General features: G+C 38.9%; 1 protein-coding gene across 2 annotated transcripts in view; it reads right to left on the bottom strand.

Annotated features, from left to right (window-relative positions):
* Positions 1-6,617: 6,617 nt before the first annotated feature.
* LOC136877157 (calcium-activated chloride channel regulator 4) overlaps positions 6,618-26,241 on the bottom strand; it is a 115,804-nt gene continuing 96,180 nt past the window's right edge. The window contains exons 12-13 of one of the 2 annotated variants that reach the window (XM_067150967.2): positions 20,831-20,927; positions 10,307-10,464 (exon numbers count right to left, since the gene is read on the bottom strand). In XM_067150967.2, the coding sequence (XP_067007068.2) occupies positions 10,437-10,464; positions 20,831-20,927 (125 nt within the window). In that variant the 3' untranslated portion in view covers positions 10,307-10,436. Of the gene's footprint in view, positions 10,465-20,830; positions 20,928-26,241 lie in introns of both variants that reach the window. The other variant, XM_067150966.2, reaches the window with a different exon arrangement.

The following is a 26,241-nucleotide window of genomic DNA, read 5'->3' on the forward strand; positions in this document are numbered from 1 at the left end:
AGTTGATTGTCCTGTCTTTCAGCATATTTTCCACGTGCACCACACCCAACATGTCAAAGAACACTGTCGCTATTGCCTTTCTTGCTGAAGGTTGGACCTTGGCCTCCTTTCGCGGTGGTGTGGTGTAGCCATTCCATCGATGTTCTCTTTGTTTCAGGGGTGAAATGGTGGACCCGCGTTTCATCCCCTGTGATGAATCGCCACAGAATACCATTTCAAAACTGCCAGTGATGATTGGAAACACTGGTGAGCAGACGTGGGACCCATCTTTGGCACAGTTTCTGAAATCCAAGGCGCTGGTGAAAATGGAGAACACACTGCCATACGCATTGTTCAATAATTTCCTGCAGTGTTATGTGCCGATTCTCTCTAATGATACCATCCACACGGTCAACATTTGTAATGGTACTGGACACTGTGGGCCTGCCTCGCGACATTCGTCCGTGAGATCCGAGCGTCCAGCGTCATATTGCTTACACCACTTTTCAATACCTGGGCGAGAAATTCCACGCTCACCATGTACAGCAGTGATTTCACTATGAATGTCTGCAATTGAGTCGTTTAGCCCATAGAATTCTGATCGTTGCACGCACCCCCAATTTGGAGTGAACATACAATTGATAGGCCATTGAGCCTAGCCTGCTCTGCACACACAACACGACGGGATATCCACCACCCTTTCTATCGGACATATCAGCAGTTACTGCAGCTTGCTCCACATTGGCCACGGGACAAAACACAGCGTGCTCTCACGGCGGGCTAGTGTAACTTGCTTTTTGATTTGCCCTCGTATATACCAAAAAAAAAAGTTTGGAATATTGTGAGATTAGGCAAGTTATGTGGTAGGACATTTGTATTCCTGTTGTAAGTGATAGAAAGGACTGTATATAAACAAATAATACAGTATCAGTGACAATACCACATCAAGATCGGTATATCTGTATAACAGTGCAGAGGAGATCAACTGCTCAACAATTTCAAGATTACCTCTTGAGGTTAATGGCAGTTTGTGTATCTACACAAACTGTATGCAATCAGCTGCATAGTGCTCAATTAAGGTAATTTTGACTCGTTTGGTGTGTTCCAATAGAGAATCATCATGGCATTGAGAGGAGAAAACGGGCCATCGAACATCCTAATTGGGGTTGGATGAATGTTGTAATGTCATGTTTGCAGATGAAGCATGGATAGCACTTAGGTCAGATACACGGTAACAAAGGGTATGGAGATATAAACAATGCGGTGGAAGGAAGCCCCAGGTTCGGTTCCTGGCTAGGTCATGGATCTGGATCTGGATCTGGATCTGGATCTGAGGGCTGGTTCGAGGTCCATACAACCTACGTGATTACAATTGAGGAGATATCTGACGGTGAGATGGTGGCCCAGGTATAGGAAGCGAAGAATAATGGCTCAGAGGATTCGTCGTGCTGACCATACAACACCTCGTAATTAGCAAGCCTTCGGCCTGAGCAGCAGTTGCTACTCAACTGCTCGACTAAGTGGTATGGTAAGTGGATGACTTGCAATAAGTGGTATGTATAGATAAGAAAAGTGTTTTTCCACCAATCAATACACAATTTATTTTAAATAGATTAAACTAGTACCGGTTTCGGCTCTTTAACAGCCATCATCAGCTAGTACATTATTTGTTTCCAGCCATTAGACAATTCACAAGTTGTTATTGTATTAGACATCCGGATGTCTAATGGGGGATGGAAATGTATACAGTAGCATGAAATTAAAATATCAGTAGTCAAGGTAAAAAGTTACAATAAGTTAGAACATGAGTATGTAGGACATATTAAAACATATGGGTCATAATATAAAACACTTAAAAAGTTTTAACACATTAAAATTTGGTAAGTATAGGTAGACACTTGTTAAAAATGTTTAGTTCATGTTACATTGGTTCCATTCTTCTATCTTCTGTGTAGTTCCTTTGGTTTTATGTTATGTTGAATTTAGCTGTGTATGGTAATCTTCGAGAAAGTTCTGAAGCTGGCATGCGTCATATTGATATGGACCTTTGTCATGAAGAAATTTTTTTAAAATATTGTGTTATATATTCCAACTTGTGATGTACTCTGGTAAGTTTTAATATAGTAAACAGCAGGTCTTGAGTTTGAATTAGAAGTAGTTGGTGGCAACACCTCTCTCGTCTACGTTTGTGGTTGTAGTCTGTAAAGATAAGGTAATATAAGTATACCGGTGGTGTGTGTATGAAGGAATGCCTGGTGTGTGTATGGAAAGAGTACTTACTTTAGTGGTTGTGGAGGTCTTGTGCCGATGTGTTTGAAGGCTTGTTGTGTTCTACTGCGAGTGCGTCTGGGGTTCATATTAGCTGTGGAGGGGAAGGAGTGGCCGTTGGGGAAGTAGGGGCGGGGTCGGGCTTGTGATTCATTGGTTTGTTGGAGCATGTGTTTACTATTTTGAGGTAATCATTCTTTAATGCCGGAATGGCTTTGTCAAAAATGATGCTGGTTTTTTCAGTAATATCATTAATGTTATGATTGGGGTTAGCGTATTGGTCTAAAGAAATGTAGAAATCTTCGGTTATGTTGAGCAGTGGGCCCTTGGAGTTTATGTTTAGTATCGTCATGTCGTTATTGATGTTTGTGAGAGCCGAAACCGGTACTAGTTTAATCTGTTTAAAATAAATTGTGTATTGATTGGTGGAAAAACACTTTTCTTATCTATACTTTGAATCTGTCAATACGGAAAATAAAATTTATAAATAATAAATAAGTGGTATGTTCCGAGCCGTCAGTGGAGAGATGGTGTGGAATGACATTAGTAGACGAATAAGTTTGAGTGGTGTCTTTAAAAGTAGGGAAGATCACAATATGAAGATAAAGTTGGAAAAAAGTAGTGCAAATGGACTAGACAAAAGACTGACTGAATGGTTGGATATATCTCTAGAAAATAGAACTCAGAGAATTAGAGTAAGCGAAGCTTTATCCAACCCTGTAATAATTAAGAGGGGAATTCCTCAAGGCAGTATTGAGAATGAAATGTCGTATGGCTTTTAGTGCTGGGATATCCCAGGAAGGCTTTGGCTCGCCAGGTGCAGGTCTTTCTATTTGACTCCCATAGGCGACCTGCGCATTGTGATGAGGATGAAATGATGATGAATACATCATATACACCCAGTCCCCGTGCCATTGGAATTAACCAATTAAGGTTAAAACCCTCGACCTGGCTGGGAATCAAACCCGGAACCCTCTGAACCGAAGGCCGGTATGCTGACCGTTCAGCCAACGAGTCGGACAAGGCAGTATTATTCGACCTTCATGTTTTCTTATATATATAAATTATATGAGTAAAGAATTGGAATCAAAGATAAGGCTTTTTGTTGAAGATGTTATTCTGTATAGAGTAATAAATAAGTTACAAGATTGTAAGCAACTGCAAAATGACCTCGGTAATGTTGTGAGATGGACAGTAGGCAATGGTATGATGATAAACAGGGTTAAAAGTCAGGTTGTGAGTTTCACAAATAGGGAAAGTCGTCTCAGTTTTAATTACTGCATTGATGACAGTGTGCCCAGACAGTTGGTATTGGACACATTAAGGAAAAAACAAGTTAACAGTGTGGAAGTGCAAATGATAAAAGCTATGTACAAAAATAGTGTTAGTGGTGTGAAGACTAGTATAGGAAAATACAAAGTGGTTTAAAGTTGAAACTGGTCTCTGAGAGGGAAGTCTACTGTCCCCCATACTATTCATCATAGTCATGGATGAAATTCATAAGTACATTAAACAGAGATTGGGAAGACAGGCAACAAAAGCCATGTTGTTTGCAGATGATATAGTGATATGGGGTGAGGACGAAACAGAAGTGCAAAAACAAGTAGATGTATGGAATCAAGAGATAGAAAAATTTGGGATGAAAGTAAGCACTGAGAAAAGTAAAACAATAGTGATGACAAGCGGGAAGGAAGGAAGAGGAAAGATAAAAATGAATGGTAAAATTCTGGACGTGGTTAAAAGTTTCAAATTCTGGAAGTGGTTAAAAGTTTCAAGTACTTGGGAAGTGTGATCACAGAAGATGGAAAGATTACCGAGGAAATTGGAAAAAGAATACAGCAAGCAACCAGCTTCTACCAGAGTGTAAGGGGTATTTTGTGGAAGATGTCCCAAAGAAATGTAAGAAAGTATTATATTCAACCTATTATGAACCCATACTAACCTATGCAGCTGGATCGTGGACTACAACAAAACGAGAGGAGAGTAGAATACAGGCAGTGGAGAGGAAATTCCTAAGAGGTATTGAGGGCAAAAGCAAAAAGGATAGAAATGAAGAGATAAAAAAAAAGGACAGGAATCTTGAAATTTCAAGACACAATAGAAACAACAAAGCTAAAGTGGTATGGGCATATGATGAGAATGGGAGAAGAGAGAGTGCTAAACAAAGCTTTTCCAGAGAAGTTAACAGGAAAGAGACCATGAGGAAGACCCCAAAAGAGGTGGAAAGATTCAGTATGGGAGTGCATAGAGAAAAGGGGAGGAAAACCGGAAGATGTACTTATAAAAGGAGAAAAGTGGTGGAGAGACAGGCAGCAATGGAGGTCCTTGATTCACAACCCGACCCGGGAAGCTGGAAATGGGAAATGAAGATGATGATTGATGGGATGAAAGTTCCTTATGGGGATCATTGTAAGTATCTGGGTGTTCATGTAAGGAAAGATCTTCACTGGGGTAATCACATAAATGAGATTGTAGATAAAGGGTACAGATCTCTGCACATGGTTATGAGGGTATTTAGGAAAACAACAGATAGGGAATTGCCACCTGGGCGACTGCCGTAAGTGCAGATCTGTGGTGATTGATTGATAGCCTTCGTGGCTGTTGTGCCATGGGTTTTGGATTGTAAAGTCAGCATGTTCAAGAGGTGTATGCATATATTTGGAGGCGGTGGTGTAACATTTTGGGCTAGGATTATGCATGGCTGTGATAACAATTCAAGAGACGTTAATGATGAAATTCTTCAATCATTTGCATGATCCTTTAGGAATGAATGTGGTACTGAGTTAATTTATAACTGTTAGCCTCTTCAGTCTATCAAAACTAAAAAGTCATTTTAATTGACGTCAGTCCTCACTCTCATTAAGGTGCATCAATGAGGAACTATATGAACTGGCCAGCTACTCTGGACATGAGTTGCATGGGAGAGGTTGATTGTCCATAAACTCCACAGAACTCATTAGAGTTGACCTTCAGGACAACCTTCACTAAAAAGAAAAATCCACAAATTGTAAACTTTTCATTATTTATTTATTTATTCTGAGTATTGTCCCAATCAGGTTTTAGTTCGAGGGAGGGACTGCCCTTTACAATTTTGGCTTTACAATTCATGGTAAAACAAATATTTAGAATTCTTAGTATAATATATGTTGATCACAACAATGTTTGCAGTACACTGGAAGAAATTAGCAATTATATTTAGCTGTGGCAATAAAATTAATTAATACATTTCTATGTTTTTTTGTAAAAAGTAACAAAAACTGATTTCCTAAATAGTGAAATTTTTTAATCCTTAACTCAATTAGCAATTTGTTATATGATGCTGTGGCAGAAAATGCTGTGCGTTTTATTCCATACCTTGAAGAGGATACATGACCAGTGTATATCTGATCTACAGTATTGACCTATTTTGATAGTTATGAATGTCTTTCCTGTACCTAATTTCGTGTTTAATGAGACCATACCATTTTTAAATTTGTACATGACTAGTGCTTCAGAGAATGTCCTACACATCCTGACAGGTAAGATGTTCATGACCCTGTATATATCAATGGAACATTTCATAAAGTTATATTTATAATCTAATCTTATGGCCCTTTTTTGAAGTATTTAGTAATCATTTATTTCTTCTCCATTACATGAACCCCAAATTACATTCATGTAAATTACATGTGAGTGAATATGTGAGAAATAAATGCATCTGAGCTGCTGCATAGTTAATCCTTTGTCCTGTAATCTTTCCATTACTCCTATAACAGCAGTGATCTTACTTCTATATGGGATTCATGTTCTTTCCAGCATAAAGTTATGTTCAGAATAAGACCTAAATATGTAATTGAACTGACCCTTTCCACAATTTGAGTGTTAATTTTTACTATGTAAGTGATCATCACCACTGGGATATTTCTGAATTGCAATCTGCAATGCGGGTATTATTCACTTAAATATGGTATTTCAACATTTTACACTATGGCTTACAGTACATTGAGTGGTCCAATTACTATCATCTTAGCATCGTAAATACAGCACGTTCATATACAAATTTACACATGCCTTAAATAATTCAGATGTCTTAATACTACAATTTACAGTGGGTTGACAAAATCACATAGAAATTTACCCACAATTTACAGTATGTTGGAGTCTATTCTTGAAGCATCTTACATTTTTGGGAAAAGGCACTAAGACAGTTGAATACATAACACAAAAAGCACAATGACAGGTCAGTGTGAAAATATACACTGCAAAAATAGTTTGGAATGTACAGGAATGTTGTATCTCAGACACACACAAACTCTTACAAACTCAAATGCCTTTCTTCCAATATCTAATGCAAATAAACAGTAAATAAAGATGTATTAATAATAATAATATTTTTCTTTTTTTTTTTGCAAGGGAGTGTGGAAAATCTTTCATAAGATGCTTGTGAGGGTCCACACGCGACAAGTGTTTCCCACGACATTTATCTCCGCCCCGGAAACCGCTCTCGCATTACTTCATGACAGATGTCGTGCTTAATGCATCTTGTGCTTCATCTTCCTTCTTCTGCTTTACTGTCTGTCATAATCATCCTGGTCCTTCTTCTTCTGACATAGAATATTTTCTACGTAGAGTGCCACCTGATCCCAAGACTCTTGACTTCGTAGCATAACTGACATGATGCCTTCTGGTGTCAATTCTCCCTGCATCTTCTTTGTGGCAGCCATTGAACACACACAAAGAAGATATATAATAAATCATCTATATCACCACAGTATATGCACACCAGACTAGTTGCTAGCCCTAGTCTATGAAGAAATTTCCGGAAGTATCCATGATCTGTCAAGAACTGTGTGAGATAGTAGTTCACTTCACCATGATTTCGGCCAACCCATACGCCCAGAGAAGGTATCAGTCTCTTCGTCCATTTCCCTCTAGAATCATCTTCCCATCTCGTATGCCATCGTTGCATTCTGCGACTAAGAGCCAAAGCCTTTGCCCGTTTCTTTCCTAGCTCTTGTTGTGTGAGCCAAATTTCTTGTCTTTTGAAAGTCAACAAGTCAATAGGAGCTACTGCTGCTACTACTTCTAGAATCGCAGGTTCTGATACTGTACGATATGTGCATGCAATTGGTAAAGCTGCTCTCCGTTGTACAGCCGCAATTTTTTGTCCGATATTTTGCAATTTTTAACAATTCAGCCGAAATTTCTGAACCATATAGAAGTATCGATTTGATAGTTGACATGAGAAGCTGCCTTTTACTAGATTTCGGCCTTTTGATATTTTCCATGAGTCTACTCAGTGCAGTCATGGTTTTCGCTACCTTACCTGTTACCCGTTGGATGTGGTCCCAATATGTAAGCTTAGTATCAAGCGTTACACCAAGATATTTTGTGCTCCTAGTTGTTTTGATGGCTATCTGACCGATCTGCATCGGTACAACAGTATTAATCCTTTTCCTCGTCAGGATGACAATTTCCGTTTGATGATGATTCATTTAAAGTTAAAAACTTCATGATTGTTCCGTATTAATTAGAGAAATATACAATGTTAAATAGAAGGAAGGATCCACCTTTGAATACTCCGATGTTAAGTTGAACCAAATAAAAGTTACAACCTATTCATTTGGGACTGGTTTCAACACATTTGAAGTGTCATCATCAGCCAGTTTAGCAAAACAGTGCAAAAATTAGGTCATGTGATCATTATGTTATGAACATCAACTGGAATTGCTTCGGCATGAAATAGTGTTAATTTTTTGTCTGTGTTCATTGTGTTGTGTTAGTTGTTTTTTAGATCTTTATGACTTAATTTTTGCACTGCTTTGCTAACTGGCTGATGATGACACTTCAAATGTGTTGAAACCAGTCCCAAATGAACAGGTTGTAACTTTTATTTGGTTCAACTTAACATCGGATTATTGAAAGGTGGATCCTTCCTTCTATTTAACATTGCATATCACCTGATTCAGTTTAAATTGAGCCAGCTCTAGGTTACGGGTTACTATCAGGGCAGCCACATCATCAGCATAACCCACAAGTTTCACATCTTCTGGCATCTCCAGCCATAACAAACCATCATTCATGATATTCCAGAGGTTTGGTCCAAGAATTGAGCCTTGCGCTTCCCCAGCTGTGAGCCGTTTTCTTCTCTGACCATCTTCCATGTCATATAACAATGTACGATCTTTCAAATAGTCTCACAGTATATACATGAGGTATTCTGGTAGCTTGAATGTTTTTTGTAGAACTTCCAAAATATCACTCCATCTTGCCGAGTTGAAAGCATTTTTAATATCTAGGGTCACAAGAAGTGTCAGCTTTCTAGACTAATGATTACCCACTTGAGCTCGTTCTGCTGTCTTCATCACTTCCTTCACAGCATCTAGCGTTGAGTGACCTCTGCGAAATCCATGTTGTCGGTCAGATAAGTCGCCAGCTAAATGAACTGCTGAGAGTATTCTTGGCTGTAGCAGCTTCTATAACCCTTTCCCAGCAGTGTCCAGCATACATAGAGGTCTGTAACCCCCAGTTTTTCCTTTACTGATCAAAACCAATCTAGCTATTTTCCAATGAAAACTAAAAATTCCTGCTTTCAAACAATGATTATACGTTCTCAACAGCAGTTGAGGACATAATTCAACTGCCACCTTTAGTACTTCCGCTGGAATACCATCTGGTCCAGGGGCTTTCTTATTTCTTTTTTTTTTTTTGCTAGTTGCTTTACGTCGCACTGACACTGACATGGCGACAATGGGACAGGAAAGGTTAGGAGTGGGAAGGAAGTGGCCGTGGCCTTAATTAAGGTACAGCCCCAGCATTTGCCTGGTGTGAAAATGGGAAACCACAGAAAACCATCTTCAGGGCTGCCGACAGTGGGGTTCGAACCTACTATCTCCCGAATACTGGATACTGGCCGCACTTAAGCGACTGCAGCTATCGAGCTCGGTTTTCTTATTTCTAAGGGAATTCATTGTTGTTATCAATTCTTCAGGTGTAAAATGTGGTACATTATCTAGTTTTTTCTTGGCCTCATCATCAATCTTCTCTGCATGATCAGGGAATAGTGTGTCTACTATTTCTTCCATGGTGCGTGGATCCATGATTGGGCTTGGGAGATCCCGAATTTCTTCGTCTTCTTCTTCTTCTTAATAATAATAATAATAATAATAATAATAATAATAATAATAATAATAATAATAATAATATATTCCTTTCATTTTACTGTATTCCTACATGTGACCTAATTCATATATTAATTATGCTTACTTTGATGCAAGCTAGCACACCTTAGAGAGGTTGTTCAGGAATTTTGACCACCCTACAGAATATTTTAACATTTGCCATGTTGCTTTACATGTTCTCCTTTTTTTTGTTGATTTGTCAAAACACTTACTCTGTAGGTGCACAGCTAAATTAAGAAATGATATTTTATCCTACATTTGCATATGTCCTTTAGTAAGTCCCAGAATGCACTTCTGCTGTGTAGCATTCATCGATAACTGACAATAAAGTAGTTTCCAGGAAAGGGAAATAAGATGGTGACCATGTCATTGTTTGGAGATTCAAAGTTTGAATTTTGGCACCAACCGGCATTTTCCTTTCCTCTCACTTTTTTAATTTCTTTTAAATTTTTGGCACTTGTAACATGACAATACTTTAAAATTTCTGACTAGTCCTCTCAGAACCAGTTTAGTGTTACTTAATCTGGTATAATTCTCAAATCTTTATTGATCAAAAGTCTCCTCGTAGTGTTTAAACTCATCACTTTGTATTTAGCCTCTCTATTCCTTCGTAGCAGTAATGCTCCTACGATAAGTAATACTAACAAAATACTTATTAAAGATATAATAACTACAATTATTGTGATTGAAACACTTTGTTCCTCAGTCATTGTACTTGTCCCATTTCCATGCTCTACTTTAGTTTGTGATTTTGTATCACTCGTATCATCAGTAGTTGTTATTGTCTCCACCAGTTCTTCTCCAGTTTCAATGTTTTTTACAGTCCAAATGTTTCCGTTATTATTGTAATCAGGAGATATCACTTTAATAATATTTGAAATATTGCTAAGCAACCCTGTCCTCCCCTTGACCCGAAGAGCGAGGTACGACAACGCAGGCACAGGGATAGCTATCCTCTCCATGTTGTTGACCTCTTTAGGAGTTGTTTCCAGAGCTTTAGGAAGTGCTGTTAGGATTTCATGAGTACTGTTAGCCACAAGTAGGTGATATTCTGCAGCTGTGGACAAACAGGAAAAGATAAGTGCCAGTAGTAAAGAAGATTTCCACAAGTTTTTGCTGACTGTAGAGTCAGGAGAATGGTGAATCTCTGGAAGTATTTAAATTAATTCAGAACCTTTCTCACTTGAGCCCACATGATTATGGCCACTGCAAGGCATTGTAAGATTTGGAACTTTTACAATGGAAACTAGTCATATGTTACAGCGTAGTAAATGATATTTCATCTTTACCTGATAGAACTTCCCAAACATACCGTAATTGGGAAAATGAACGCTTTTGAACTATGGCTGTTCCAGTAAAGAGATGTTATCCCAACATGAAGAACAAAAAGGAAATTATGTTCAATTCGTAACGGCATCCATCTTTTCACATTTCTTGTTTAGAAATGACCACTTCCTGATAAGCTATTTTCTAAGGCCTGTTTAATAAATGAATTCAATCCATAATATTCTGACTGAAACCTAGAGCAACAAACTACATTTACTTTTATGTAAAAAAATAAGGTTCCTACAAGGAAACCATAATTTAATTTTATCAATTGCAAATGTTAAAAGCATTTAAGCTCTTTAAGGTTTTTCAGTTGTGAAATTACCAGAGTTTTGCCCCAGTGTAGCAGTGGGCTCATCAGTTGGATTGTTACACCTTTTCAAGACTCTGGCTGCTAGTGCACCATTGAGAGACCACTGCAAGCAGTGCTACACTGGAGCGAAACACTGGTAATTTCACGACTGGAAAGGCCTAAATAACATAAATGTTTTCAACAAAATTAAATTATTGTTTCCTTCTAGGAATCTTACTTCTTATATAAAGGCCAAAGGCAGGCATTTATACAAGTGGAGAGACATGCTTCCCCTAGTGCACTGTCACTGCATTGTCCTACATAAGAGGCTTGCAGTGGTGCCTAGCTGCCAGCATCTTGGAAAGGTGTAGCAATCCAACTGATGAGCCCACTGCTACACAGGGGCAAAATGCTGGTAATTTCATGATTGGAAAAGGCTACTAAAGAGCTTAAATGTTCTTAACATTTAGTTTTACTCAGTACTTCTAGCAACTAAAATGATATTTGTAAAGAAATGATCACTGCTAATTCATTTTTCAAACATGTGAACTGTTGTTGTTTGAGTCATCAGTCCATAGACTGGTTTGATGCAGCTCTCCATGCCACTCTATCCTGTGCTAACCTTTTCATTTCTACGTAACTATTGCATCCTACATCTGCTCTAATCTGCTTGTCATATTCATACCTTGGTCTACCCCTACCGTTCTTACCACCTACACTTCCTTCAAGACCAACTGAACAAGTCCTGGGTGTCTTAAGATGTGTCCTATCATTCTATCTCTTCTTTTCGTCAAATTTAGCCAAATCGATCTCTTCTCACCAATTCGATTCAGTATCTCTTCATTCGTGATTCGATCTATCCATCTCACCTTCAGCATTCTTCTGTAACACCACATTTCAAAAGCTTCTATTCTCTTTCTTTCTGAGCTAGTTATCGTCCATGTTTCACTTCCATACAATGCCACACTCCATACGAAAGTCTTCAAAAACATCTTTTTAATTCCGATATCAATGTTTGAAGTGAGCAAATTTCTTTTCTTAAGAAAGCTCTTCCTTGCTTGTGCTAGTCTGCATTTTATGTCCTCCTTACTTCTACCATCGTTAGTTATTTTACTACCCAAGTAAAATTATTCATCTACTTCCTTTAAGACTTCATTTCCTAATCTAATATTTCCTACATCACCTGCCTTCGTTCGACTGCACTCCATTACTTTTGTTTTGGACTTATTTATTTTCATCTTGTACTCCTTACCCAAGACTTCATCCATACCATTCAGCAACTTCTCGAGATCTTCTGCAGTCTCAGATAAAATAACAATATCATCGGCAAATCTCAAGGTTTTGATTTCCTCTCCTTGGACGGTGATTCCCTTTCCAAATTTCTCTTTGATTTCCTTTACTGCCTGTTCTATGTAAACATTGAAAAGCCGAGGGGACAAACTGCAGCCTTGCCTCACTCCTTTCTGGATTGCTGCTTCTTTTTCAAAGCCCTCGATTCTTATCACTGCAGACTGATTTTTATACAGATTGTAGATAATTCTTCGTTCTCGGTATCTGATCCCTATCATCTTCAGAATCATAAATAGCTTGTTCCAATCAACATTATCGAATGCCTTTTCTAGATCTACGAATGCCATGTACGTGGGCTTGTCCTTCTTGATTCGATCCTCTAAGATCAGACGTAAAGTCAGTATTGCTTCACGTGTGCCTACATTTCTTCTGAAGCCAAATTGATCTTCTCCCAACTCAGCTTCAACTTGTTTTTCCATTCTTCTGTAAATAATACGTGTTAAAATTTTGCAGGCATGAGATACTAAACTAATGGTGCGGTAGTTTTCACACCTGTCAGCACCGGCTTTCTTGGGAATAGGTATAACAACATTCTTCCGAAAATTGGATGGGACTTCTCCTGTCTCATACATCTTGCACACTAAATGAAATAACCTTTCCATGCTGGTTTCTCCTAAGACAGTCAGTAATTTAGGGGGAATGTCATCAATTCCAGGTGCCTTGTTCCTATTTAGGTCTCTCACAGCTCTGTCAAAATCTGACCTCAAAATTTGGTCTCCCATTTCATCAGCAACAACAGCCTCTTCTTGTTCCAGAACCAAGTTATCTACATCTTTACCTTGATACAACTGTTGGATATATTCTTGCCATCTTTCTGCTTTATCTTCTTTCCCTAGAAGTGGCTTTCCATCTGTGGTCTTAATATTCATACATCTAGATTTCCTTTCTCCAAAGGTTTCCTTAATTTTCCTATATGCAGCATCTACCTTTCCTAGGACCATACAACCTTCGGCATCCTTGCACTTCTCCTTCAGCCATTTTTCCTTAGCTACCTTGCACTTTCTATCCACTTCATTCTTTAATCGCCTGTATTCTTTTCTGCCCTCTTCATTTCTAGCATTCTTGTATTTTCGTCGTTCATCAATCAGGTCTAGTATCTCCTGAGTTATCCACTGATTCTTAGTTGATCTTTTCTTCCTTCCTAACATCTCTTCAGCAGCCCTACTGACTTCATTTTTCATGACTCTCCTTGTGTTTCCTTCAGCCTTTTCATTTAGTCCTTGTGCAACATGTTCCTTGCAACAATCCATCACACTCTTTTCTTTCAACTTGTCTAGATCCCATCTTTTTGCATTTGTTCCTTTCTTCAATTTCTTCATCTTCAGATGGCATTTCATGACCAACAAGTTATGGTCAGAGTCCACGTCTGCTCCTGGGAAAGTTTTGCAATCCAACACCTGGTTTCTGAATCTCTGCCTAATCATAATGAAGTCTATTTGATACCTTCCAGTGTCTCCAGGTCTCATCCACGTATACAGCCGTCGTTTGTGGTGTTTGAACCAAGTATTGGCAAGGACTAAATTATGATCAGTGCAGAATTCAACCAGCCGACTTCCTCTTTCATTCCTTTGTCCCAATCCAAATTCTCCTACTGTATTACCTTCTCTTTCTTGGCCTACCACTGCATTCCAGTCTCCCATCAAAATTAGATTCTCGTCACCTTTGACATATTGTATTAAATCTTATATCTCCTCATATATTCTTTCGATTTCTTCATCATCCGCTGAACTAGTAGGCATATAGACCTGCACTATTGTGGTGGGCATTGGTTTGGTGTCTATCTTGATGACAATTATTTCTTTCACTATGCTGGTCGTAGTAGCTTACCCGCTGCCCTATTTTCTTATTCATTATTAAACCAACTCCTGCATTTCCCCTGTTTGATTTTGTGTTGATAATTCGGTAGTCGCCTGACCAAAAATCTTGTTCTTCCTGCCAACGTACTTCACTTATACCAACTACATCTAACTTTAGCCTATCCATCTCCCTTTTCAGGTTCTCTAACCTACCACAACGATTCAAACTTCTAACATTCAACGCTCCGACTCGCAGAATGTCAGTATCCATCTTCCTGATGATCGCCCCCTCTCGTGTAGTCTCCACCCGGAGATCCAAATGGGGGACTAGTTTACCTCCGGAATATTTTACCCGGGAGGAAGCCATCATCCGTACATCATTCATACAGAGAGAGCTGCATGTCCTCGGGAGGTAGTTAGGGCTGTAGTTTCCCATTGCTTTCAGCCGTGTTGCAGTATTAACACAGCTAAGCCATGTTGAGTATTATTACAAGGCCGTATCAGTCAATCATCCAGACTGCCGCCCTTGCAACTACCGAAAGGCTGCTACCGCCCTTTCGATGAACCATTCGTTAGTCTGGTCTCTCAACAGATACCCATCCGATATGGTTGCACCTGCGGCTCGGCTATCTGCATCATTGGGACACGCAAGCCTCCCCACCGCGGCAAGGTCACATGGTTCACAGAGGAGGACATGTGAACTATATACAGGAAATAGTACTTTTTATTTCCAAGTTTGAGTAAACCCTAGGCAATTCTTTCTTCTTTGGCATCATACCCAAGGATGGTGAATATACTTTCTAAGACAAATAGTTTTAAAATTAATAGTAAAAATAATTAAAAATAATAACTTAAATTAATAAGAAAAATTGAAAGAAATGCAAAATCTTTATAAAATAAATAAGAGTTCTGTCTGTACTTTGGTAAGAATTTAAAAATATTGGTATTTGTATGTTGGTTATGTCCAGAATAAGAAGTAAATACAATTTTTAAATTCCATTATGTCTGACTTTTTGCTCATGTATCAGGAGAAAATGGCTGAATAGAACTGAATGAAGAGGTATTTAAGATCAGGAGATGTGGTAGGGATAGTACACCATAATATTTGTTTTATGAATACAGTATATACTGTCCCCCTCAAATTTATGTTACTCGAAGTCAATGGTCACAATTTTTCGATCAATTTGCACAATTCCAGCACCTTTTCATTGTCGGCGACTGCAATTGTCACCACACCGAGTGGGGGTGTGCAATGGACATGATAAAGGGATCAAATTTACTTGTTATGTCAAATCATCATATCCTTTTTATTTTAAATTATGGCTCACCAACACGTTTTACACCGCCTGGATCCCCACCAAGTGCTGTGGACCTTACGTTATGCCGTACAAACATGGTTCCTATTACCACTTGGCACACATTATCAGACACTTACACCAGTGACCACTTTCCAATCATCATAACCTATGGTAATAACCCAACAACCTGCAGCTATAATGCCCCTTCAATCGTAAGTAATGTACGTTCCTATAAAAATTTCAATATTCAAACTTATCAAGCATATATCAATCATATATCAATCATATTCTACAGCACGAACACGCTACATCTATCACCTTTTCAACCTTGATTCCCTATTTAACTCATTATTTAAATATGTTCCATCTGTGCAGACCTCTTAAGGTAATGAGCCCTCCCCCGGAGTACAAAATAAAATGGTGGGATAAAGAATGCCATGACCTCATTATTAAGAGAAAACAATTATTTAAACAATATCGTCGATCTATGACACAACATCATTACTTCCAATTATGTAATTATATAGCAAAAACAAAGCTAGTTTTTAACACCAAGAAACGTAAGGCATGGCAATCTTTCATTTCTACTTTAACTCCACAGCTACCGGCCGCAAAATTCTGGAATGTCATTTGCATGATAACAAGAACGTTTCAATATCAAGCTAACTTTTCATTTCCTCGACAAGTTTTAGAGGACTTTCTGCACACTCTCGCCCCAGTATCAGTAAATCCCCCTTTTATACCCTCCCCTGTGGGTGATTCTTGTCATTTTAATTTATTATTAAAACCAATCACATATAATGAACTTCAATCTGTCCTATATAATGTTAATAGTTCCTCTCCAGGACCTGATGCAATCACGTATCTTATGCTAAAGGCACTGCCTTCCCAAGCCCATATCGACTTACACAATATTACAATGGCATTTTTGAGACACTACAAGTACCAATGCAATGGAACAATTTTTTTATAACTCCCATTTTAAAGCCCACCAAACAACCCACTCTACCTGACAATTTTCGCGGAATTGTAATGGGATCATGTATCTGAAAAATTTTCTGTAAAATCCTAATGAAAAGAATGGTGTGGATATTGGAATATTATTCGTTATTACCTAAGTACCAATTCGCTTTTATGCGTGGTCATAGTATGCAGGAACCTATTATTATATTACTTCTCAATATTTTATTAGCAAAATGGCGGAAGCAATCTACTATTGCAATTTTCTTGGATATAAAAGGCGCTTATGAAGCCGTTTTATTACATATCCTATGGGAGAAGTTATCTACCTATGGATTTCCCATCAGATTCATTTCTATTTTAAACCAATTATTCACCAATCGTAGTTTAACAATTAAATCAACTCAACATAAAATTGATAGCCGGTTCACATCACAGGGATTGCCACAGGGATCAATACTAAGCGGAATTTTGTTTTCTCTCTATATGAAAGATCTAGAATCTATTGTAACACCGTATGCCCGAATTCTAGCCTATGCAGATGATTATGTACTTTATTGTTCACACCACAACATTGACAATTGTAGAGCCACAATATCCCATGTTTTGAGTCTAGTTTTTTGGTGGCTAACAACCCATGGACTTTCTCTTTCCTTACCTAAGTGTGCGGTGATGATTTTCACTAACAAAAGAGTTTTTGATAGAAGTCCTATTACTTTCGATGATTATAACATCCCCTTTGTCCCACAACATTTATATTTAGGCATTTATATAGACCAAAGGCTAACATGGCATCCTCAAATACAGTCTTTAATTAGAAAATCTGATTGATACATTAATATATTACGAACAGTAACGAAACGTACATGGGGTGCTGATCCCTTGTCAGCATTACAGCTATACCGTGCAACCATTCGTTCCACTCTTGATTACAGTGCACATATAATTGATTTAGCTTCTAAACAAAGTCTATTAGCATTGGATCGATTACAATTTTCTGCATTACGTATCAGTGTGCATGCCCTCAGAACAACACCAACCAAACTTCAGAAGAACCGCTTCATATTCGAAGGTTAAAAATTTTGAAAAAATTTTACTCAACCATATTAGTTGATCGAACTCCATTATATTCCCTAAATTAAAATTATTACATGAATATTACCAACAGCGTCCCCCTAATAATCATCAACACCCCACAATATATATGGCATACGTTGAAATGCAACATATTCCCAAGGCCATTCTACGAACACCACGCTTGAATATGTACTCATATATCTATGATATTCAGATATTCCGTCCATCTATTATTATTGTGCCTTCTGGCTCGTTGAATCAATCTATTCGTGCACCTACCCTCAAACCACCTGCTCATAAGAAATTTAAAGGTTTAATAAATTCTATAGATTATCATCTTTTTACCGATGGTTCAAAATCGTGTACTGGAGTTGGAGCAGCATTTTTTGATCCACAAACACAGACTAGCTTTAAATATCCGTTGCCAAATAGTTTAACCATTTTTACAGCAGAACTATATGCCATATACCAAGCTCTTTTATATGTCCAGCACTTGAATTACAGAAAAATAAATATTTTCAGTGATTCCCAAAGTGTACTACAAGCTCTACAATCTTTCTCCCAAAGTCAAAATACGTGTGTATACGAAGTTAAATATCTTCTTTTTCAACTCGAGATGTCTGGCTTTTTTATAACGTTATTATGGATAAAAGGGCATAGTCAGCACGTAGGTAACAATATAGCCGATTTAGCAGCCAAAGAAGCAAGTGCAGATACCACCCATTTATTACAAATAAAAATTCTGGTCTCCGATTTCTTCCCACGTATTAAACATGAAGCTCAGCTTGCATGGCACACACAATGGCGTCTATCAGCTGGTATGAAAGGACAATACTATTATCAATTGCAACCTAACATCCCAATACAACCGTGGTTTGCAAACGGTAAGTACACGCAACGTCACATTACTAACATTATTAGATTACGTTTTAATCATTCGCTAACCCCTGTGTACCTACACCGTTTTCATATCACGAATGACTCAGCTTGTTCCTGTGGACATAATTATGGAGACAGCGACCACTTATTTTTCCAATGCCCCCAATACGCACGACATCAGGAAATTTTAATGCGGAAATTAATTAGATTACACGTACCTTTGCCTACTTGACTTTCAGTTTTGCTATCACAACCTTCGCCACACATCATCACTATTCTTAACGAGTATGTTGACAACACTCAAATCAAATTGTAATTACGCTTTAGAAATTCAGTTGTTTTTCCGGAATGCAGAGAAGTGGCACTTCTATACGTTCCCGGAGAGTGTATCACGACCCTAGCGTTTCATTCTTGTTACAACTAGTTAAGTGTTTTTAGTTTTGTTTTGCCAAAGACCATTAGGATACCTGTGTATTCTAAAAGTTCATAAAGTGTAATATTTTGTATGGCTCTACTCACGAAGGACAGAATAGTGTTTTTTCCTATTACATATAACCAAGTATACTTGTGTCTAAAACGGTTATTAATGATGTGAGTGTATCGTAAAGTGACTCAAGTGAAATATTAAGTAGGACTTGTGACTGGGAAACAGCATACTTAATCCCAAAGCAACCTCCTCAAGAAAGAAAGAAAAAGAAAGATCAGGAGATAAGGCACTACAGTCTACGCTATAAACAATTTTATTCACGCTAGGTAAAATGGTGGTTTAGGCCTCAAGTATCTCCATAATACTCATCCTATACATATATGCCACATAGAAAGAATGGTAGAAAACGTCGTTTCTGACCTAATGCAGAGTACAGATTCTACGCTGAATAATAATGGAAATATTTATGATTTTTAATCTGTTTCCTGCATCCTACCATTGGTAATGTCACTGAAGAACCGTTTGTAACATAGAAAGCAGGAACAGTAAATACTGGTCTTCCATGCCTCATACATTTTCTTCACAGTAGATAGGTTAACTGTTCCTGATACTTCAATGTATTGTCTGATCCAAAGTGGGCTGTAAACAGATGTCTATATGACATGTAAGAGACTTCTGTCAGACACTGACAGTTGTACAAGGGTGAATCAAAAAGTAAGTTACACTTCCAAGTTATGGCCATTTATGAAACCACCTACACATAGGCAACATGCGATGTAAGTCCCCCAGAGACTGTAAACATTTCTCAGAACAGTCAACCAACTTTTCAATTCCGGACGCGTAGAAATCAATCTGCCACCTGGGCAACTGCACTAAATGCACATCAGTAGTGACTGATTGATCTCCAGCACTATGTAACGAACTGGAGACAGCTGCTTTTACCTCCTCATCATTTCGGAATCGTCGTCCATCGAGATCCTTTTTCAGTTTACCAAACACATGATAATCGGATGGTGCTAAGTCTGGACTGTATGGAGGATGTTGCCATACCTCCCACTTGAATCACTGCAGCAAATCAGACGTTTGGTGGGCCGTGTGAGGTGTTGCATTATTGTGAAACAAAATCACACCGGCGCTCAATTTTTCCCACTGTTTTTCTTTAATAGCCTTACGCAACTGGTTCATTGTTTGACAGTACGAATCCGAGTCGATTGTTGTGCCTTTCGGCATAAATTCCACGTGCACCACACCCTCTATGTCAAAGAACACTGTCACCATTACCTTTCCTGCTGAAGGTTGGACCTTGGCCTTCTTTTGTGGGGGTGATGTGGTGTGCACCCATTCCATTGATGTTCTCTTTGTTTCAGGGTGTGAAGTGGTGGACCCACGTTTCATCTCCTGTGATGATTTGACGCCAAAACTTGTTGCCCTCCACAGCATAGCGTAGCAAAAATACCAGTGATGACCGGAAACGTTGTCTCTTATGAACATTGGTGAGCAGGCGTGGGACCCATCTTTGACACAGTTTAATCCAAGGTGCTGGTGAACAATGGAGAACACACTGCCATATGAAATGTACAGCATGCTGGCAATTTCCTGCAGTGTTATGAGCCGGTTCTCTCTAATGATCCCATCCACATTGTCAACATTTGCAACAGTACTGGACATTGTGGGCCTGCCTACGCAATATTCATCCATGAAATTTATACGTCCGACATCAAATTGCTTACGCCACTTTACAATACCTGGGTGAGAAATTGCACGTTCACCATATACAGCATGAATGTCTGTGCAATTGAGCTGTTTATCCCGTAGAAATCTGATCATTGCACGCACCTCCAATTTGGAGTGAACATCCAGCTGATGCGCCATTGATCCCAGCCCGCTTTGCACATGCAACATAACAGGATACCACAGCAATGTTCCTATTGGACATGTCAGCAGTTACTGTAGCTTGCTCCGCATTGACCACGGTCATGAAACACAGCGTGCTTTCACAGCGAGCTAGCGTAACTTACTTTTTGATTCGCCCTCGTAATAGCAGGGATGAGAGTGAACATTGTGTAGGCAAGATTCGCTGAAGAAATCCTTGTATCCAGTTCCCAGCTTGTGACCCTTTCGAGATATGTAAGTGAGAGAAGAGGGAAATGGAATGAGATACATAAATAAGCATGAGAGTTTTGACAGTTCTAGATTATAATTCCAGACAAGTTGCACAAAAACAATGAACCTCTCTCTCTCTCTCTCTCTCTCTCTCTTTGGTTTGTGTGTTGACATCCAACCACTGGACTAGGGTAAGTAAAATGGTTCTACTGAATAGTCACAGAAGTAGGGTTATCTGCTCTGGGATGAGTTGACTGCAGCCAGTGGTAAATAACCCGACTCTCTAAAGGGGCCAACAGCTTTGGGCAGAGGAGCTCCTTTAGTTGGGTACTGGTCCCCCAGTGGAGGAAATGCCACTGAAACCTGGCAGTTAGGTAAAAAATGTCTTTGGGTGTGACGAGCCCATCGGGTTAATAGCCTATATGAAACATCGAAGTGGATCGGAACAAAGTGCTAAGGAGTAGTCCAGAAGTGATACGCATCTCTCATGTCTCCAGGAAAGTGGATGGAGATCAATGATTCACGGCCTGACCCGGGTGACGGAGGAAGAAGTAGTAACAGTAGAATTGGAACTGTCACCTTTGCCACTTCAAATTGTTAACTCTCACATGTGACCATTTCCTGTCAGGCCTCTCATGTCCAGCATCAAACAATACTGTCAATTGAGAGGCTCTTTCTCACAACCACCTTGGATGTGCATCTTGGCAGTTGAGGAGAAGAGGATTACAGTGAAGTACTATTGTATGTTGGAAATAGAACATTACAGGGCTCTGGTAATAATATTACCATTCCTATGTCATTGGCCAACATTCTTTCAGTCTCAGGATGTGGTTATGTGCCCATTGTTGATGCACCCACAGCGGTCAGCTGTTGATGGTACTCTGTATTTTTGTTATGGTAAAGTAGAAATTTTGTAGTAAAACTGTGTAATTTTATGTCTGACGAGGGGAGGCCACGACGTTCAGATCATGGATTATCTTCAAACACTTTCAGTTGTCCATTAGGGCAACATAATTTGAAGCACACTCATCGTTCTTTTTTTTTTTAAATCAATGCTGCTCATATTCTTTCATATATATTACAGGTCAAAACATCCAGGTGCAAAGCAGTTCTGGGTACCTTACCCAATTTCACTGTCAGGTATGAGGGATTTCACAAATCATGACAGGCATACATTTTCAAGAAAATGTTATGCATCTGGTCATACACCTGTTGATAATTATAAATAATATTTTTTTTGTAATGACAAAAATTAGTAAACAGCCAAATAACATTGGAAATTCAATAACAGTTCATGCAAATACACATATTCTTCATTATATTACCTTTGAATTGTAATATTATATGAAAGAATATGCCCAGTGCTGAAAGGAAAAAATCAATGAGCGGGACTCGATTCAGCAATTACTGGGCTTGAATGCTAACCACTCGACTGCCACCATCTCGTGTTCATGATCGAAATGCACCAGTACATATTCAACACAAAAAATGATCTTGTGATTTTCTTGAATTGTTGGATGCGCTGGTGAGTGGTTGGCTGTTCCAAGAGCTCTGTATTTAGTGATAACATCAAATCAAAATCAAATCAAAATCTCTTTATTTGCAAATGAGGTGTCTACCTTGGTGGCAAATGGTACACTAAAATACATTATTGTCAAGCACTAAATATTATATTAACAAGAAAATAAATTTTTCCTATAATAATTATACAATTTATGCTAACAATTTTTTTCTTGAGGGAGATGATTAGGATTCTCTCAGAGGACAGGAAGGAAAGTAGGCCTCCCTCAAACAATGTACAGGATACAGTAGGAGTAAAAGAGGGATGGGAAGGAAAGGGGGAATTGTAGAAGACAGGTGGTCTAAAGTTTTAAGGGGAAGGAGATTTCAGGCTAAGGGCTCCATTCAGGATCAGAATTCAGGACAGTTGTCTGTGAGAAATCGGTATGAGTCACTGCAGGTAGAACAACCGAGGGAAGATGAGGAACAGGTAACTGTTGCTGAGAAGTGTGGAAGTAGGAGGAAGGGAAAAGGTAGGAAAGAGAAAGGTGGAACAGGGTCATGTGAGGGAGAAAAGGGAGGAGGAAGTAGCTTCTGTAGCTGTGAGAAAAGATAGGACTAACCAGAAGAGGAGGAGATCAAATGAGGTGGGCAGGGTTGAGGCTCTGGTCATGGGGGATTCCATCGTTAGACATGTGGGGAAAGTGTATGGAAGAAAGGGAACCAGGGTAGAGTGTTATTCAGGAATTGGGTTAAGGCAGATGTTGAGGAAAGTAGAAGAGAAGGAGGAGGCAAAGGAGAAGGTGGTAGTGTTTCACGTTGGTACTAACAATGTAAGATAAGCAGGCATAAGTATCAACATAGTTGGGGATGTGTGGGATCTGGTAAATACAGCACGGGTAAAGTTTAAGCAGAGATTGTTATCAGTGGAATACAGTGTAGGAGGGATACTGACTGGAAGGTGATTGGGGATTTAAGTGAGACTGAGGAGTGGGTATGTTGGGAAACTGGAAGTGAGATTTCTAGATCCTAATGGGTGGGTAGAAGATAGGGATCTGCGCTCAGATGGCCTTCACTTAAAACGCAGTGGTACATATAAGTTAGGAAATTTGTTTAGAAGGTTCATAGGGAGGTACATTCAGGGAAACGGGGTGGCCTAGGGAGCGGTGATAAGGGAACAGGCAACTGGAAGTCAAGTAGGGATGACATAAAACTGTTAGTGTTGAACTGTAGAGGTATTGTAAAGAAAGGAATAGAATTGAGTAATTTAATAGATATATACTTACCAGATATTGTAATAGGAGATGAATCATGGCTGAGAAATGATATAATGGATGCAGAAATTTTCTCACAGAACTAGAGTGTATATTGTAGAGATAGGATAGGGATGGTAGGAGGGGGAGTATTCATTCTGGTGAAAAAAGAATTCAGGATAGGCATTGGTGAGAAACTGGTATGAGTCACTGCAGGTAGAAGAACAGAGGAATGATACAGAAGAAACTGCTGCAGAGGAGGGGAGAACTAGGAGGAAAGGAAATGTAGAGTAGAATGTAGTATAAGGGAGGTAGAACAGAGTCAAGGGGGAGATAGAAAAGGGAGGAGGAAGTAGGTCCTGCATGCATCAGGACAAGTAGGGAGAATCAGGAGGGGAGGGAATCAAATGATGTGGTGGGGTTAAGGGTCTGGTCATGGGAGACTCTGTTGTTAGGCATGTGGGGAAATGTGTGCGGAGGAAAGGGAACCAGGGTAGAGTGTTATCCAGGAATTAGTTTAAGGCAGATGTTGAGTAAAGTAGAAGGAAAGGTGGAGGGTAAAGAGTAGGTGGTAGTTTTCCACATTAGAACCAGCATGTAAGGCAAGTAGGAATAGGAACCAACATAGTTGGGGATGTGTTGGATTTGGTTAATGCAGCATGGGAGTAGTTAAAGGGAGCAGATATTGTTTCAATGGGATAATATGTAGATGGGATACTGGCTGGAGTGTGACCATGGATTTAAATGTGACAGTGGAGTAGGCATGTGGTAAACAGGGAGTGGATTTGTAGATCCTAATAGATGGAAAGTAGATAGGGATCTGCGCTCAGGTGGCCTTCACTTGAACAGCAGTGGGACATATAAGTTTGGAGATTTGATTAGAAGGATTATAGGGAGATACATTCAGGGAAACAGGATGGACTAGGGAGCAGTGAAAAGATTATAAGGAGTTGAAAGTCAAGTAAGAATGTTATAAATTTGATAGTGTTCAACTGTAGAAGTATTTATTCAAACAGGAATAGAATTAAGCAATTTGGTAGATATATGAACTATGTTCATAAAAAAACAAAATTCAAGGTGTAAGGCTCATCTCTAACGATAATAGGCAACTTGATGTCTCTGGAGTGTACAGACCGGGAATGGGTAGCGCTGACTCTAATTCAGAATTATTTGATAAGATAATCAGCTATGTGGGAAACAATAAGGAAGGAACATGATTGTAGTGGGTGATCTCAATTTACCAAATGTTAATTGGGAAGGTAATGTGAACTACAGGAAGTATGATCAACAAATGGCAAATAAGTTAATATGGGAAGGACAGCTGATTCAGAAAGTGATGGAACCAACTAGAGGGAAGAATATTTTGGATGTGGTGCTGGTAAAACCAGATGAGCTCTATAGAGAAACTGAAGTAATAGATGGCGTTAGTGATCATGAAGCAGTTTTTGTGGTAGTTAAAAATAAATGTGAAAGAAAGGAAGGTTTTAAAATTAGGACTATTAGGCAGTACCATATGGCTGGTAAAACAAGCATGAGGGAGTTTTTAAAAGGTAACTATGATCAGTGGAAAATGGTAAATAAGAATATAAACAGACTCAGGGATGGGTTTAAAGCAATTGTTGAGGAATGTGAAAATAGGTTTGTACCTTTAAATGTGGTAAGGAATGGTAAAGATCGACTATATTATAACAGAGAAGTAAAGAGACTACAACAAAAATACAACTACAATCACTACTGATCTGCATTTAGGGCAGTCGCCCAGGTGGCAGATTCCCTATCTGTTGTTTTCCTAGCCTTTTCTTGAATGATCGCAAAGAAATTGGAAAATTATTAAACATCTCCCTTGGTAAGTTATTTCAATCCCTAACTCCCCTTCCTATAAACAAATATTTGCCCCATTTTGTCCTCTTGAATTCCAACTTTATCTTCATATTGCGATCTTTCCTACTTTTAAAGACACTACTCAAACTTATTTGTCTACTGATGTCCTCCCACGCCATCTCTCCACTGACAGCTCGGAACATACCACTTAATAGAGCAGCTCGTCTTTCTCCCAAATCTTCCCAGCTCAAACTTTGCAACATTTTTGTAATGCTACTCTCTTCAATCAATCAATCAATACTGATCTGCATTTAGGGCAGTCGCCCAGGTGGCAGATTCCCTATCTGTTGCTTTCCTAGCCTTTTCCGAAATGATTTCAAAGAAATTGGAAATTTATTGAACATCTCCCTTGGTAAGTTATTCCAATTCCTAACTCCCCTTCCTCTTGAATTCCAACTTTATCTTCATATTGTGATCTTTCCTACTTTTATAGACGCCATTCAAACCTATTCGTCTACTAATGTCATTCCAGGCCATCTCTCCGCTGACAGCTCGGAACATACCACTTAGTCGAGCAGCTCTTCTTCTTTCTCTCAGTTCTTCCCAACCCAAACATTGCAACATTTTTGTAACGCTACTCTTTTGTCAGAAATCACCCAGAACAAATCGAGCTGCTTTTCTTTGGATTTTTTCCAGTTCTTGAATCAGGTAATCCTGGTGAGGGTCCCATACACTGGAACCATACTCTAGTT

Source organism: Anabrus simplex, chromosome 7 (genome assembly GCF_040414725.1).
Source record: "Anabrus simplex isolate iqAnaSimp1 chromosome 7, ASM4041472v1, whole genome shotgun sequence".
Classification (NCBI taxonomy): domain Eukaryota; kingdom Metazoa; phylum Arthropoda; class Insecta; order Orthoptera; family Tettigoniidae; genus Anabrus; species Anabrus simplex.